Raw genomic sequence first — 16,935 nt, 5'->3', positions numbered from 1 at the left:
AAGCTGACAGTTCATGTAGGCTCCAATTGACCTATAAAATATGAGTGATGGATATCTCCCATTGAGAGATACTGTAGGATCTTGGGTTATCTGTAACTTGGTCCTCTAAGGCTTCACAGAATATAAATGGTGTTGAGTATTCTTACTTGGGACAGACGTGGAAGAGAAGAACTTTAGTGGTGGGAGTACGAGCAGAAAGCAGATGGCATACCCAGAGTTTCACTCAAAGAGCTAAACTCTTCACACAAGGACTCTTTGCATGTGCCTGGGCAGGCGTAAGGGAGCTGACAAAGGATGGCGAGGCAGCAGCAGAAAGCCATTACCACCCCTCTGTCTGAGGGTCAGGACTGTGTCACCAGATCCTGGCGGCAGCTCCCTCTTGGATGGGAGTCCCTAGCAGACTTGTGTGTGTAGAGGGGCGGAGACACTGCCCATGTCCTTCTGATCTCCTGCCAAGTCTCCCCTCTGGCTGCCTCCACCCAGAGCCCAGAGGTCAAGGGAGCCCAGGAAAGTCAGTCCATAAAAGTCAGCCTCCAGGGGCACAGAGTGTGGCAGAAAGTGAGAGAGAAATGGAGAGTTACTACCACAGAAGGCCTGGGAAATCTTCGCTCCTGGAACATTAGAGCAGAAAGGGACTTTTCATCCTCTAACCTTCACTGGTTGATGAGGAAACTGAGGCCCGGGGGACTGAAATGACTGAGTCAACATGTGTAAACCCAACAAAAGGCACACTTGAGACCACAGGCAGTTATCTTCATATCCCTTCTCATGCCTTTTCCCTTCAATATCCTGGGATTCATGAACTATGACACTCATACTAGAGTAGTGTTGGCTAAAATGGGGCTTCTACATGGTCATTTGCCCTGACTGTGCCCCTCAGACTTCAGGAATTGAATACAGATTTCTTTTCTCCTGAACCCAAACGTGCCCTCAGACTCTTTCTTATCCTGAGGCTCCAGGCAGCCCCTAATAATCAATCCATCTTGTTGCCCTGTTACTTAACAATACGAGGTGCTCTAAACCCTTAAATACAAAGCTCAGATTATTCTATGATTTGCCTCCTTGAAACGTGGCTTATTCTCTGAAGATGCATCCTTGAAGACATCCAAACTGCTCACCCTGTTGACTTGGTGGAGGGCATTGACAGTTTGGAAGGAGACAGAGCACCGTAAGATGAATCCTCATGAAGGATAATGATACGAAGCCCTGATCCCTGATGGGTTTTCTCTTTCTGTCTTCTGCAGGTTGACAGAACAGAGGTGATTCGCACCTGCATCAACCCAGTGTATTCAAAACTGTTTACCGTGGACTTTTATTTTGAGGAGGTGCAGCGCCTGCGGTTTGAGGTCCACGACATCAGCAGCAACCACGATGAGCTGAAGGAGGCTGACTTCTTGGGTGGCATGGAGTGCACACTTGGCCAGGTGAGTCCATGGTGTCCTTCCTCCCTTTTTGCCTTCTGAGGGCCTTTCTCCCTCCTTTTGTCCTCTCTCCTCTCATTCAACCCTTGCTTTCTTTCTGCTGTTGATTTTATTTTCTTTAAACATGCAGCATTTCGTGATGTTCCATGCACTGCCATGTCCATTATATTCAACATTATACTTACATCTGGATGATGCTGCAAATATATTGTGTTACTTATCTTGCAAAGGTAATCATTTTTGCTTTCTGAATTCATTCATTCTGTCAGTCATTTATTTAACAACTATTTATGGAACACCTGCTTCGCTCCGGTTGAGTGTCTGCTATAGCCTTATCCTGATACATCATAACCTTCCATCTCCCAACTCAACTATGGGAACAGCCACACAGGGAGTATCCCTGAGTCATGTGTATTCCAAGCCTCTGGTGCCAAAAATAGCCCAAGAGAGGGCTAAATAGGTATTTGGTGAATGAATAAATGCTTTACTTAATCCTCACAACAATCATGGGAAATAAACATCATTATTATATCCATTTGTCAGTGAGAAATGAAGACTTAGAGAGGTAAGCGACTTGCCTGAGGTCCTGCACTAATGAGGGCAGAGTTACAACCAGGTGAGCCTCACTCCACACCCCATCATCTTGCCTTTATTACACCTTTCCTTTTTCCCTTCCCTTACTGCTGTACCCAGAACTTGAGTAGGTGCTGAGGAGAAATCTAAATGAAGAAATAGTCCCTGTGCCCAAGACTAATTGGAGAAGGCACAGTATATGCCCCTCAGATAGAGCCATTCATGATGCCCTCTAAGCCACCATGAGACAGCATATCCTGGGCTCTGTACATAGGGTTGTGGGCCTGCAGGGAAGGGAGAGCTTTCTGCTGGGGAGAATCAGAGAAAGCACTGTGGGGCCAAACTTTGAAAAAATATGGTCCGGGGATTGAAGGAGAAGGAGGAGGGAAGTCTTTCAGGCAAAAAAACAACAAAAAGCATAGAGGTCAGAGTAACCATGCAGGGCTAAGGGGCGGGAGGACCAGCCAGTCTTAATCATGGTCAGATGCTGATTTACTAGGAAACCAGTGCAGCTTAAAATTCAGAGCCCCTCACTTGTCTGGACCCTTCCAAAGCTCTGTGTCACGTTTTTATTTGTAGTTTTGTACTTTTTTCACGAAGAAGGATTCCAAATTATATAAACCTCACAAAACCTGAATTAATCCCATGCAGAGGTAAGGGTCTTGTTTAGGGATTAGCAAGAAAGAGTCTGCCTGGCAGAGAGATGGCAAGCATGCATGTTTGTTTGCTATTTTCACCCTGCCTCATGCCACTTGTCACTAAAGGAAATTCCTCCCATGTGAGCACTGACAAAATAGACAAGCCCTCAGGTACCCTTTTCCAGCAAATATAGTGATTGATTTCATAAGATTGTTTCTTGCTCCTTCAGTAAAAGCCAAAAGCCTACTGCGGAAGTAGAGCTGAGGGGAGGCAGACAGAAAACCTGGGATGTTCTTCCTCACATATTATATGATGGTTATTGTATGTCTCTCTCATGGCTTTTGGAAAGAGTCGAGAGCAGATAGTTCTAGAGTCTTGCCAGGTACAGTGTCCTATAAGTAGGCATTGAATGAATGAATGAACGAAAGAATAGTGGATTTGAGATGGAATTCAGCAATGTATAAATAAAATTAAAAGGTGACTAAAATGGCAGTTTTATAGATATAAAGGAACCATTCTAAGATTCTCCCTTAGACAATGGGCATCCCTTCTATGTATAAAAGTTATATTCTGTCCCAAGAAATAAATGTAGATCCATTAAGAGTCATGTAAATAAAATATCTTTTATCTAAAGCTTTCATAATTTTTTCTCTGTGAATGACTCTCAAACTTACATCTTTCATAAGGTTCATCTTCCCATATCCAGCCAGTCCTTGACCCTCTACTTTGTGCCAGGCAGTGTGCCAGGAGCCAACGATAGAGTGGGAGGCCAGAAGCATTGTCTTTGCCCTCAAGCAGCTCACAATCTAGTTGGGGATAAAGATGTAAAAAAAAATAATTAAACAAACAACTAATTAAATCACAACCATTCTTAAGGAGAAATACAGAAGAGGAGAGCAAACAATGAGAGGATGGCCTCAGGTGGACAAGGGCTCAAACAAGGCTTCCAGAGGGAAGTGATATTTCCACTGTAACTGGAAGGGAGCGTGAGCATGAGCAGGGAGAGGAAACACATTCTGAGCAGATGGGAACGCTGTGTACAGAGTCTCTGAATTCAGGAAGGAATTTGGCATATGGTATCTTCATTTGGACTTCCCAAGAAGCCAACTCTGAGATAGGAAGTCAAAGAAGGTGTAGGAAGCACCACGGTGGAGTGGAGAGGTGAGGCAGGAAGAGGAGGGCAGCCTGGGAGGGTGTGTTGTCCAGCCAGCTACTGGACATGGGTAGCTGGAATGTAACTGGGCTACGACATTCTGGAGACCAGTGCAGAGCAAACACCACAGAGTGATCCCACCCTCGGGATGAGGGAACTGGAGCTTTTATACATGTGGGAGTGTATATACTCTCAACAGTCATTGAGGGCTGTTCCCAGCATGGAAATAGTAATCCCCTAGTATTTTTGGCTTATTGCATGGGTGGGAAAGACCAGAAGAAGTTTTCAAGCAAAGAAACACAAGTGCTAGTGGTCAGAAGTCAGTGCTGTGCACTCAGGTCATAGGGCCTGGGGATAAAAGCAGGTCACTGAGAGCATCTGCTATATAGACTCTGGTTGTCTCCCACCCAGTAGCCAATCTCCTCCCTCTCCTCATTCTTTCAGCTGTCAGACCCTGATCATTTTCAGACCATTTTCCACCATTCAGCCATGTAGAAAATAGCTCTATCCTTAGCTCAAAAAGTGAATCCTGAGGAATCTCCACCAGTCATATGAATCCCATCCCCCTCTGCCAGACATTGGTTTAGGGGTGGGCTTGTGATCAGTTCTAACCAATAAGACATAAGAAATTTTCTTGGAAAGGTTTCCTAGCCTTAGAAAAAGAGACACACATGAAGATTCCTGGAACCACTGCAGTTGTCTTGCAGGAGACTGTGGATGAGAGCAGCCCTTGGGGAGTTCAGAGCCAAGAGATATGGCAGGACAGTCCTGATACCCCGTACCTGGAGCCCACCTACCTGTGGACTCCTCATTAGGAGGGAGTAAGGTGTCCTGCCGTCAAAGCCCTTTGGGGTGAGGTTTCCCATTACTCAAGTATAAAGCATCAGGGTTGATATGGAGTAATGAGGAACTGAGAGATGGCCAGATGGCCTGGAGTGGAGGGAACAGAGAAACTGAGGGGTGCATTGGCATAATCGTCTTAATCTCTCAAGATGAGGAATATGTAGACGTGAGCACTGAGGGTGAATTACCAATAGTCCTCCTTAGTATATTTTGATGTTTTTGAAAGGACTTTCAAACTGATCATTTCACCTGGCTTTTTTTTTAATTTATTTTTTTGAAGTATAGTTGATTTATAATGTTGTGTTAATTTCTGCTGTACAGCAAAGTGACTCAGTTATACATATATACATTTTTTTCATATTCTTTTCCATTATAGTTTATCACAGGATATTGAATATAGTTCCCTGTGATATACAGTAGGACCTTGTTGTTTATCCATCTCACATATGCTAGTTTGCATCTGTTAATTTCAAACTCCCATTTCACTTGACTTTCCTGATGACACTGGGAGGACAGGTGTCATTATCCACATTTCATAGTAAAAAAACTGAGAAACAGAAAGATTCAGTGCCTTGACAGAGCCAAGACAGAAGTCAAGAGTTCTTGATCTTTAATTCAGAGCTCTTTCTTCTGCCATTATTTAGGAAAAGATAATGTGGGGAGGCCCCCTGTTGTGAGAAATTTTTTTGACATTGTGGCTTAGGGAGGGAAAAAGACATGAGAAGCAAGTCAGCAATGCTTCCTGAGCCACACTACTTCACCCCCAGGTGACTTGCTGGCCTTACTGGGTATCCTGCGTATACTTAGACAACCACCCTCTCATAGTATAGGCCATGTGACTGGTGCCGTTGACCTTTCCCACACTTTGGAGAGCCACTCATTGGCTTAAATCAATCAGGATGTCTTAATTTTGTGGCAACAGTGATTGATTCAAGGAAGGTATGTAACTAATTGGGTATAATGAGATGTAAATATATATTTGCTGGAGCCTTCTGGGAAAGAAAGGGTAGGGTTGTGAGGTGGAAACGGATCCTGCAAGAGAAGAATGTGGAGCTACTGGGGAAAAAGAGAGAAATTGAGTGATGTTCTTTACACTCTAGATAGAGTCTTGTCTGAAGCCAGCCTGTCCTGGGAATTTCAGCCAATAGCTTCTCTTTGGACTTCCCTGGTGGTCCAGTGGTTAAGAATCTGTCTTGCAATACAGGGGATGCCAGTTTGATCCCTGGTCAGGGAACTAAGATCCCACATGCCTTGGGGCAACTAAGCCTGTGTGCCGCAACTACTGAGCCTGCATGCCGCAACTAAGACATGACACAGCCAAAAATTAATTAATTAATTAATTTTAAAAAATAGCTTCCCTTTGCTGTTTAAACTGCTATAGGCTAATTCTTTTTTTTTTTTTTTTTTTTTTTTTTTTTGCGTTACATGGGCCTCTCACTGCTGTGGCCTCTCCCGTTGTAGAGCACAGGCTCCGGACGCCCAGGCTCAGTGGCCATGGCTTACGGGACCAGCCACTCCGCGGCATGTGGGATCTTCCCAGACCGGGGCACAAACCCGTGTCCCCTGCATCGGCAGGCGGACTCTCAACCACTGCGCCACGAGGGAAGCCCTAGGCTAATTCTTTTTGGTACTTGTAACGTGAAGTCTAACTGATTGAATCATACTCCATAGAACCCCTTTCCCAGACCATAGAAACTTCTTTAAATTCCAAGCTCCTGTAACCCATCTCCATTTCATTCATGCAGCTTATTCTACATTGCCTTGAGAAGTTCCTTTTTATCAGTTCATTAAAATAAATTCTCTCTATAATTAGCACCTATTTTTATATTTATCTGGTTCCCAGATTACAAGTTTCTGAAACCAGAGGCCACATTCAGCAATTCTTTGTGTCTAAGGCAACGTCATGCTTTATATATCACATGTGCTCAACTCAAATTTATTGATTAGTTAATTTTGAAAATTTCAGATCAGTATGAACTTTTATTTTGACATGATAAGTTTCATTCTTTCATTTATTCGTTTTTTCAACAAGCATTTAGCGAGTGCCCCAGGTACACCAAATACTGTGCTAGGTGCTAGAGGCACAAAGATGAAAAAGAAAGGGGCCCTGCACCAGAAGAGCGTATAATTAGCTGAGAGACACAGACCAGTAAATAAATCATCAAAATGCATATTACTAAGTGCTATAATGAGTTGTGTTCCAAGGGCTACAGTGGAAAGACTTGCCTCTGCCTAAAGTTAAGCATTGAGGAGGTCTCATAAGAAAAGTGTCTCACTCTGGACCTGAATCTCAAAGAGTGGGTAGGGATTCACAAGCAGAGAAAAGAAATGACTCTCCAAGCAAAATGACTGGTACACACCAAGGCACAGCAGCATGAGAACGTTAGAGAACTCTAAGTAACCCAGCATGGAGGGATGGGCAAGTGAGTTGGGAAAGGGATAAAAGAGACTAGGCAGGAGAGGGGGAGCTGACCATGTGCTTTTATGAGCCTTTCACTAAAGTTTGGAGAGCTTGGACTTGATGCACTGAAGGCCCTGAGGGGCTTTAACAAAGGCAGGGCCAAGACTGGATGTGTGTATTAGAAAGATCACTTGGGCATTCCTGTAAATGGTGGATGGGTGAGGATGGATGTGGAGGCAGGGAGACCAGTTAGGAGGCTGTTAAAATAATAGAAAACAGCTGAGGAGGGCAGTGGTGATGAAAGTTGAGAAGAGGAGATGCAGAGGGGAGTTTGTTCAAGAGCACAACCAGCAAGTCTTAGAGACTGGGTGTGGGATGAGAGGTCCACTGGCATCTGGCTTAGGTTACTGGAGGAGTGACTTGGCTGTCTTGAGGGTAATTGGACTGAGGTGTGGGATGGAGAGTAGGATGTAATGCTGATGCCTTAAGCTCAGGATGTCTGGGAAGAGCCCAGAGGAGATTGCCACTTGGTGGCTTGACCATATGGATCTGAAGATGACACAGATTCGGGAGCTGACTCCCTATAGATGGTAGTTGGTAGCAGGAAAGTGATTAGATCTTTCAAAGAGGCTGTTTTATTTTTACTTTTGGAAGAAAATTCATTGAACACACCACGTATGAACAACTCATAAAGGTTTTTTTTAAAAATCGTTGAGTATGTAAAAACATTTCATTTTCTTAGGTGAAAGTGTGAACTTGATGTATTGAAATCAAAATCCTTTACTATGTGTAGAGTAACACACAGACAAATGCAGTTGTCATGAGAGCTCTGTGAAGGGGAGCAGACTTCTTCACTCCATAGTTTGACAAGTTGTGACCCTTTGGCGATGATGGAAGTTTTTCTTGTTTTTTTCAAATTTATCTCTCTACTATGATCAAGCAAAAAAAAAATCATTTTTCTTCTTCAGCATTTTCTAACTTCAGAAATGAAAGAAGATTCCTTTTCCTTGCACTGTTCAGTTGGGCAGGGGATGGTGGACGTGGGAGCTGTAGGAATGGCATGATCAGGTCCGAGGTGATGTTTCATGATGCTACACCATGAAGCTGGGTGGACTAGGGTCATATCCCAGCTCAGCTGTGCTCAGGTGTATGTCCGGAGGCAAATTCCTGCAGCTACTTAAACCTCAGTCTCTTCATTTGAAAAATGGATATAATAATGCTGCCCTCAAGAAATAGTGTGACAGGGGAGGAGCTTCAAGATGGCGGAAGAGTAAGACGCGGAGATCACCTTCTTCCCCACAAATACATCAGAAATACATCTACACCTGGAACAACTCCTACAGAACACCTACTGAACACTGACAGAAGACCTCAGACCTCCTAAAAGGCAAGAAACTCCCCACATACCTGGGTAGGGCAAATGAAAAAAGAATAAACAGAGACAAAAGGATAGGGACGGGACCTGCACCAGTGGGAGGGAGCTGTGAAGGAAAGCTTTCCACACACTAGGAAGGGCTTTCGCGGGCAGAGACTGTGGGTGGCGGAGGCGGGGAGCTCCGGAGCCACGGAGGAGAGCAAACCAACAGGGGTGCGGAGGACAAAGCGAAGAGATTCCCACACAGAGGATCGGTGCCAACCGGCACTCACCAGCTCGACAGGCTGGTCTGCTCACCCGCCAGGGCGGGCGGGGCTGGGAGCTGAGGCTCCGGCTTTGGTCGGATCGCAGGGAGAGGACTGGTGTTGGCGGCGTGAACACAGCCTGAAGGGGTTAGTGCACCACAGCTAGCCGGGAGGGAGTCCGGGAAAATGTCTGGAGGTGCCGAAGAGACAAGAGACTTTTTCTTGCCTCTTTGTTTCCTGGTGCGCGAGGAGAGGGGATTAAGAGCGCCACTTAAAGGAGCTCCAGAGATGGGCGCGAGCCGCGGCGATCAGTGTGGACCCCAGAGATGGGCATGAGAAGCTAAGGCTGCTGCTGCCGCCACCAAGAAGCCTGTGAGCAAGCACCGGTCACTGTTCACACCTCCTCTCTTGGGAGCCTGTGCAGCCCACCACTGCCAGGGTCCCAAGATCCAGGGACAACTTCCCCAGGAGAATGAACGGCATGCCTCAGGCTGGTGCAAGGTCATGCCGGCTTCTGCCACCACAGGCTCGCCCCGCATCCGTAACCCTCCCTCCGCCCCAGCCTGAGTGAGCCAGAGCCACTGAATCAGCTGCTCCTTTAACCCCGTCCTGTCTGAGCGAAGAACAGACGCCCTCCGGCGACCTATACGCAGAGTGAGTCCAAATCCAAAGCTGAACCCTGGGAGCTGTACGAAGAAAAAAGAGAAAGGGAAATTTCTCCCAGCAGCCTCCAGAGCAGCAGATTAAATCTCCACAATCAACTTGATGTACCCTGCATCTGTGGAATACATGAATAGACAACGAATCATCCCAAATTGAGGAGGTGGACTTTGAGAGCAACATTTATGATTTTTTCCCCTTTTTCTCTTTTTGTGAGTGTGTATGCATATGCTTCTGTGTGTGATTTTGTCTGTATAGCTTTGCTTTTACCATTTGTCCTAGGGTTCTGCCTCTCCATTTTTTTTTATTACTTAAAAAAATATTTTTTCTTAATAATTATCTTTTATTTTAATAACTTTATTTTATTTTACTTTATTTTATTTTATCTTCTCTCTTTCTTTCTTTATTTTCTCCCTTTTATTATGAGCCATGTGGAGGACAGGCTCTTGGTGCTCCAGCCAGGTGTCAGGATGGTGCCACTGAGGTGGGAGAGCCAAGTTCAGGACACTGGTCCACAAGAGACCTCCCAGCTCCATATAATATCAAACAGAGAAAATCTCCCAGAGATCTCCATCTCAATGCCAAGACCCAGCTCCACTAAATGACCAGGTAGCTACAGTGTAGGACACCTTATGCCAAACAACTAGCAAGACAGGAACACAACCCCATCCATTAGCACAGAGGCTGCCTAAAATCATAATAAGGCCACAGACACCTCAAAACACACCACCAGACGTGGACCTGCCCACCAGAAAGACAAGATCCAGCCTCATCCACCAGAACACTGGGAATAGTCCCCTCCACCAGGAAGCCTACACAACCCACTGAACCAAACTTAGCCATTCAGGAGAGACACCAAAAACAATGGAAACTGTGAAGCTTCAGCCTGTGTAAAGGAGACCCAAAACAGGAGACGCTTAACAGTAAGTTAAGCAAAATGAGAAGACAGAGAAACACACAGCAGATGAAGGAGCAGGATAAAAACTCACCAGACCTAAAAAATGAGGAGGAAATAGGCAGTCTACTAGAAAAAGAATTCAGAATAATGATAGTAAAGATGATCCAAAAACTTGGAAATAGAATGGAGAAAATACAAGAAACGTTTAACAAGGACCTAGAAGAACTAAAGAGCAAACAAACAGTGATGAACAACACAATAAATGAAATTTAAAATTCTCTCGAAGTGATCAATAGCAGAATAACTGAAGCAGAAGAATGGAAAGTAACCTGGAAGATACAATAGTGGAAATAACTACTGCAGAGCAGAATAAAGAAAAAAGAATGTAAAGAATTGAGGACAGTCTCAGAGACCCCTGGGACAACATTAAACACACCAACATTCGAATTATAGGGGTCCCAGAAGAAGAAGAGAAAAACAAAGGGACTGAGAATATTTGAAAAGATTGTAGTTGAAAACTTCCCTAATATGGGAAAGGAAATGTTAAATCAAGTCCAGGAAGCATAGAGAGTCCCATACAGGATAAATCCAAGGAGAAACACATGGAGACACATATTAATCAACCTATAAAAAGTTAAATACAAAGAACAAATATTAAAAGCAGCAAGGGAAAAACAACAAGTAACACATAAGGGAATCCCCATAAGGTTAACAGCTGATCTTTCAGCAGAAACTCTGCAAGCAGAAGAGAGTGGCAGGACATATTTAAAGTGATGAAGGATAAAAACCTACAACCAAGATTACTCTACCCAGCAAGGATCTCATTCAGATTTCACAGAGAAATTAAAAGCTTTAGAGACAAGCAAAAGCTAAGAGAATTCAGCACCATCAAACCAGCTTTGCAACAAATTCTAAAGGAACTTCTCTAGGCAGGAAACAAAAGAGAAGGAAAAGACCTACAATAATAAACCCCAAACAATTAAGAAAATGGTAATAGGAACATACATATCGATAATTACCTTAAATATAAATGGATTAAATGCTCCAAGCAAAAGACATAGACTGGCTGAATGGGTACAAAAACAAGACCCATATATATGCTGTCTACAAGAGACCCACTTCAGACCTAGCGACACATACAGACTGAAAGTGAGGGGATAGAAAAAGATATTCCATGCAAATGGAAATCAAAAGAAAACTGGAGTAGCAATTCTCATATCAGACAAAATAGACATTAGAACAAAGACTATTACAAGAGACAAAGAAGGACACTACATAATGATCAAGGGATCAATCCAAGAAGAAGATATAACAATTGTAAATATTTATGCACCCAACAGCGGAGCACCTCAATACATAAGGGAAATACTAACAGCCATAAAAGGGGAAATTGACAGTAACACAATCACAGTAGGTGACTAAACACCCCACTTTCACCAATGGACAGATCATCCAAAATGAAAATAAATAAGGAAACACAAGCTTTAAATGATACATTAAACTAGATGGACTTAATTGCTATGTATAGAACATTCCACCTGAAAACAACAGAATACACATTCTTCTCAAGTGCTCATGGAACATTCTCCAGGATAGATCATATCTCGGGTCACAAATCAAGCCTTGGTAAATTTAAGAAAATTGAAATTGTATCAAGTATCTTTTCTGACCACAACTCTATGAGACTACATATCAATTACAGGAAAAAATCTGTAGGAAATACAAACACATTGAGGCTAAACAACACAGTACTTAATAACCAAGAGATGACTGAAGAAATCAAAGAGGAAGTCAAAAAATACCTAGAAACAAATGACAATGAAAACACAATGACCCAAAACCTACGGGATGCAGCAAAAGCAGTTCTAAGAGGAAAGTTTATAGCAGTACAAGCCTACCTCAAGAAACAAGAGGGGCTTCCCTGGTGGTGCAGTGGTTAAGAATCTGCCTGCCAATGCAAGGGACCCGGTTCTGGCCCTGGTCCAGGAAGATCCCACATGCCGCGGAGCGGCTAGGCCCATGAGCCGCAACTACTGAGCCTGCGCATCTAGAGCCTGTTATCCACAACGGGAGAGGCTGTGATAGTGAGAGGCCCGTGCACTGCAATGAAGACTGGACTCCCATTCGCACAACTGGAGAAAGCCCTCACACAGAATCAAAGACCCAACACAGCCAAAAATAAATGTATTAAATAAAAAAAGAAGCAAGAAACATCTCAAATAAACAACCTAATCTTACACCTAGAGCAACTAGAGAAAGAAGAACAAAGAAAAACCGAAAGTTAGCAGAAGGAAAGAAATCATAAAGATCAGATCAGAAATAAATGGAAAAGAAATGAAGGAAACAATAGCAAAGATCAATAAAACTTAAAGCTGGTTCTTGAGAAGGTAAACAAAATTGATAAACCATTAGCCAGACTTATCAAGAAATAAAAGTAGAAGACTCAAATAAATAGAATTAGAAATGAAAAAGGAAAAGTAACAAGTGATACTGCAGATATACAAAGGATCATGAGAGATTACTACAAGCAATTCTATGCCAATAAAATGGACAACCTGGAAGAAATGGACAAAACCTTAGAAATGCACAACCTTCCAAGACAGATCCAGGAAGAAACAGAAAAAGTAAACAGACCAATCACAAGCACTGAAATTGGAACTGTGATTAAAAATCTTCCAACAAACAAAAGCCCAGGATCAGAGGACTTCACAGGCGAATTCTATCAAACATTTAGAGAAGAGCTAACACCTATCTTTCTCAAACTCTTCCAAAACAGAGCAGAGGGAGGAACACTCCCTAACTCATTCTACAGGGCCACCATCACTCAGACAAAGATGTCACAAAGAAAGAAAACTACAGGCCAATATCACTCATGAACATAGATGCAAAAATCCTCAACAAAACAGTAGCAAACAGAATGCAACAGCACATTAAAAGGATCATACACTATAATCAAGTGGGGTTTATCCCAGGAATGCAAGGATTCTTCAGCATACGCAAATCAATCAACATGATACACCCTATTAACAAATTGAAGGAGAAAAACCATATGATCATCTCAGTAGATGCAGAGAAAGCTTTTGACAAAATTCAACTCCCACTTATGATAAAAACCCTCCAGAACGTAGGCATAGGTGGAACTTTCCTCAACATAATAAAGGCCATATATGACAAACCCACAGCCAACATCATCCTCAATGGTGCAAAACTGAAAGCATTTTCACTAAGATCAGGAACAATACAAGATTGCCCATTCTAACCACTATTGTTCAACATAGTTTTGCAAGTTTTGGCCATAGCAATCAGAGAAGAAAAAGAAAGAAAAGGAATCCAAATTGGAAAAGAAGAAGTAAAGCTGTCACTGTTTGCAGATGACATGATACTATACATAGAGAATCCTGAAGATGCTACCAGAAAACTACTAGAGCTAATCAATGAATTTGATATAGTACCAGGATAGAAAATTAATGCACAGAAATCTCTTGCATTGCTATACACTAATGATGTAAAATCTGAAAGTGAAATTAAGAAAACACTCCCATTTACCATTGCAACTAAAAGAATAAAATACCTAGGAATAAAGCTACCTAAGGAGACAAAGGACCTGTATGCAGAAAATTATAAGACACTCATGAAAGAAATTAAAGATGATACAAATAGATGGAGAGATATACCATGTTCTGGATTCGAAGAATAAACATTGTAAAAATGACTCTACTACCCAAAGGAATCTACAGAATCAATGCAATCCCTATCAAACTACCAGTGGCAGTTTTCACAGAACTAGAAAAAAATTTTCACAATTTGTATGGAAACACAAAAGATCCCAAATAGCCAAAGCAATCTTGAGGATGAAAAACGGAGCTGGAGGAATCAGGCTCTCTGACTTCAGACTATACTACAAAGCTACAGTAATCAAGACAGTGTGGTACTAGCACAAACACAGAAATATAGATCAATGGAACAGGATAGAAAGCCCAGAGATAAACCCATGCACAAACAGTCACCTTATCTTTGATAAAGGAGGCAAGAATATACAGTGGAGAAAAGACAGCCTCCTCAATAAGTGGTGCTGAGAAAACTGGAAAGCTACATGTAGAAGAATGAATTTAGGTCACTCCCTAACACCATACATGAAAGTAAACTCAAAATGGATTAACGACCTAAATGTAAGGCCAGACACCATCAAACTGTTAGAGGAAAACATAGGCAGAGCACTCTATGACATAAATCACAGCAAGATCCTTTTTGACCCACCTCGTAGAGAAACTGAAATAAAAACAAAAATAAACAAATGGGACCTAATGAAACTTCGAAGCTTTTGCACAGCAAAGGAAACCATAAACAAGACAAAAAGACAACCCTCAGAATGGGAGAAAATATTTGCAAATGAAGCAACTGACAAAGGATTCATCTCCAAATCATACAAGCCACACATGCAGCTCAATATCATAAAAACAAACAACCCAATCCAAAAATGGGCAGAACAACTAAATAGACATTCCTCCAAAGAAGGTATACAGATTGCCAACAAACACATGAAAGAATGCTAAACATCATTAATCATTAGAGAAATGCAAATCAAAACTACAATGAGATATCATCTCACACTGGTCAGAATGGCCCTCATCAAAAAATCTACAAACAATAAATGCTGGAGTGGGTGTGGAGAAAAGGCAACCCTCTTGCACTGTTGGTGGGAATGTAAGTTGATACAGCCACTATGGAGAACAGTATGGATGTTCCTTAAAAAACTAAAAATAGAACCACCATATGATCCAGCAATCCCACTATTTGGCATATACCCTGAGAAAACCATAATTCAAAAAGATTCATGTACCAAAATGTTCACTGCAGCTCTATTTACCATAGCCAGGACATGGAAGCAACCTAAGTGTCCATCAACAGATGAATAGGTAAAGAAGATGTGGCACATATATTCAGTGGAATATTAGCCATAAAAAGGAACAAAATTGAGTTACTTGTAGTGAGGTGGATGGACCTGGAGACTGTCATACAGAGTGAAGTAAGTCAGAAAGTGAAAATCAAATACCGTATGCTAACGCAAATATATGGAATCTAAAAAAAAAGAAAAAGAAAAAAAATTGGTCAGAAGAACCCAGGGGCAAGACGGGAATAAAGATGCAGACCTACTAGGGAATGGGCTTGAGGATACTGGGAGGGGGAGGGGTAAGCTGTGACAAAGTGAGAGAGTGGCATGGACATATATACATTACTAAATGTAAAATAGAAAGCTAGTGGGAAGCAGCCGCATAGCACAGGGAGATTAGCTTGGTACTTTTTGGCCAACTAGAGGGGTAGAATAGGGACGGTGGGAGGGAGGGAGATGCAAGAGGGAAGAGATATGGCGACATGTGTATAACTGATTCACTTTGTTATAAAGCATAAACTAACACACCATTGTAAAGCAATTATACTCCAATAAAGTTGTTTGTTAAAAAAAAAAAAAGAAAGAAATAGTGTGACGATCAAGTGAGAAAATACTTACAAGGTGCTTAGCAGGTCCCTGGCACAGAAAGAGCACTCAGGGTCTAGAACCTGTTATTAAGGAGATACCACTACAGACACCTGTAGGGACCAACATTGTTTCAGAAGTGAATGTGGAAGGAAAATGGGTGAAAACCTTATGATAGAACCCATGTCCCGGGCAATTAGTATAACTGAACTTATAATTTTGCCTTAGGTTTGTTGCATGCTTAAACAGTCAAAGATTCAGTTTGTGTATAATATTTACTCTTATGGGGCAATTTTTAGTAAAAATAGTTTCAAGTAAGATGTCTGAAATAATTTGGGACAGATGTTCCGATTCTTATCTTCCACAACTGAAGCCCAAAGGGAAATATAAAATGACTTCCCAAAACCCATCCAGAAAGTCACACATTCAGAGCCTCTCTTCTCAAGGCTGTCTACAGGTACTTGCTCTACCTGTCTGAGTTTGTCACAGTCTCATTCTGCCATGTGAACCAGCAGGACTCATGGGCTTTTGCAAGGGAAAATAGCAGCCCTCAGCATGGTAGAAACTGGCATTGCCCATGACGTTGGGTACCAGCACAGCAAGTGACTTACCACTGAGCGGTGATGCCGGATGAAGGTTCACATCCTCCAAGAGCACTCAAGGCAAAACTGTGTGTTCTCAGCAGATGGATGAGGCGGGCGAATCACAGAGATTCAGGGTGCTCGGAAAGCTGTGTAAGCCTTTTCGGTGACTGTGGAGACCATCCTTGGGTTTCTGTTGGCTGAAAGAAGGCCAGGAACTAAACCCCGTTCCTGCTGCACCCAACAGAGGGTATGCCAGGGAGAAATGCGACCCCTTACTATCTCGAACAGCAAGCAGACCTTCTTTAATGTGATGCCTTCATTTTCTGTCACTGCTTATTAACTCATTCATTCATTCCCATATTTTTCTACTCCATCATGCACCAATCCAGTGGACAGTGAGTCCGAAATAATAAAAATAATAAATATAGCAGCTACTTTTCTCTAGGCACTTTTATTTACCAGCCACTGGGCTGGGCACTCACTAGACCTCAACTCATTTAATCAGCACAGCATCCCTGGAGGCTAAGCACTACCATTATCTCTACTTCCTTTTGAGAATACTGAGACTGAATAAGGCTAGGTAGCTTCCTCAAGGTCACATAGCTGGTGAGGGGTTGAGCTGGATCTTGAGTACAGAGCTCTTTGGCTCCTAAGCCTCTAATGCTCT

The 16,935-nt window shown here is 42.6% G+C and overlaps 1 protein-coding gene across 1 annotated transcript in view; it reads left to right on the top strand.

Annotated features, from left to right (window-relative positions):
- CPNE4 (copine 4) overlaps positions 1-16,935 on the top strand; it is a 573,815-nt gene that overhangs the window by 372,472 nt on the left and 184,408 nt on the right. Inside the window, exon 3 of the mRNA XM_027086619.1 lies at positions 1,245-1,424. Coding sequence (XP_026942420.1) covers positions 1,245-1,424 — 180 coding nt within the window. The remainder of the gene's footprint in view (positions 1-1,244; positions 1,425-16,935) is intronic.

This window comes from Aethalodelphis obliquidens, unplaced genomic scaffold (genome assembly GCF_003676395.1).
Source record: "Aethalodelphis obliquidens isolate GAN/ISIS:26980383/991018 unplaced genomic scaffold, ASM367639v1 scaffold56, whole genome shotgun sequence".
NCBI lineage: Eukaryota > Metazoa > Chordata > Mammalia > Artiodactyla > Delphinidae > Aethalodelphis > Aethalodelphis obliquidens.
This window is presented reverse-complemented; position numbering and strand designations above follow the sequence as displayed.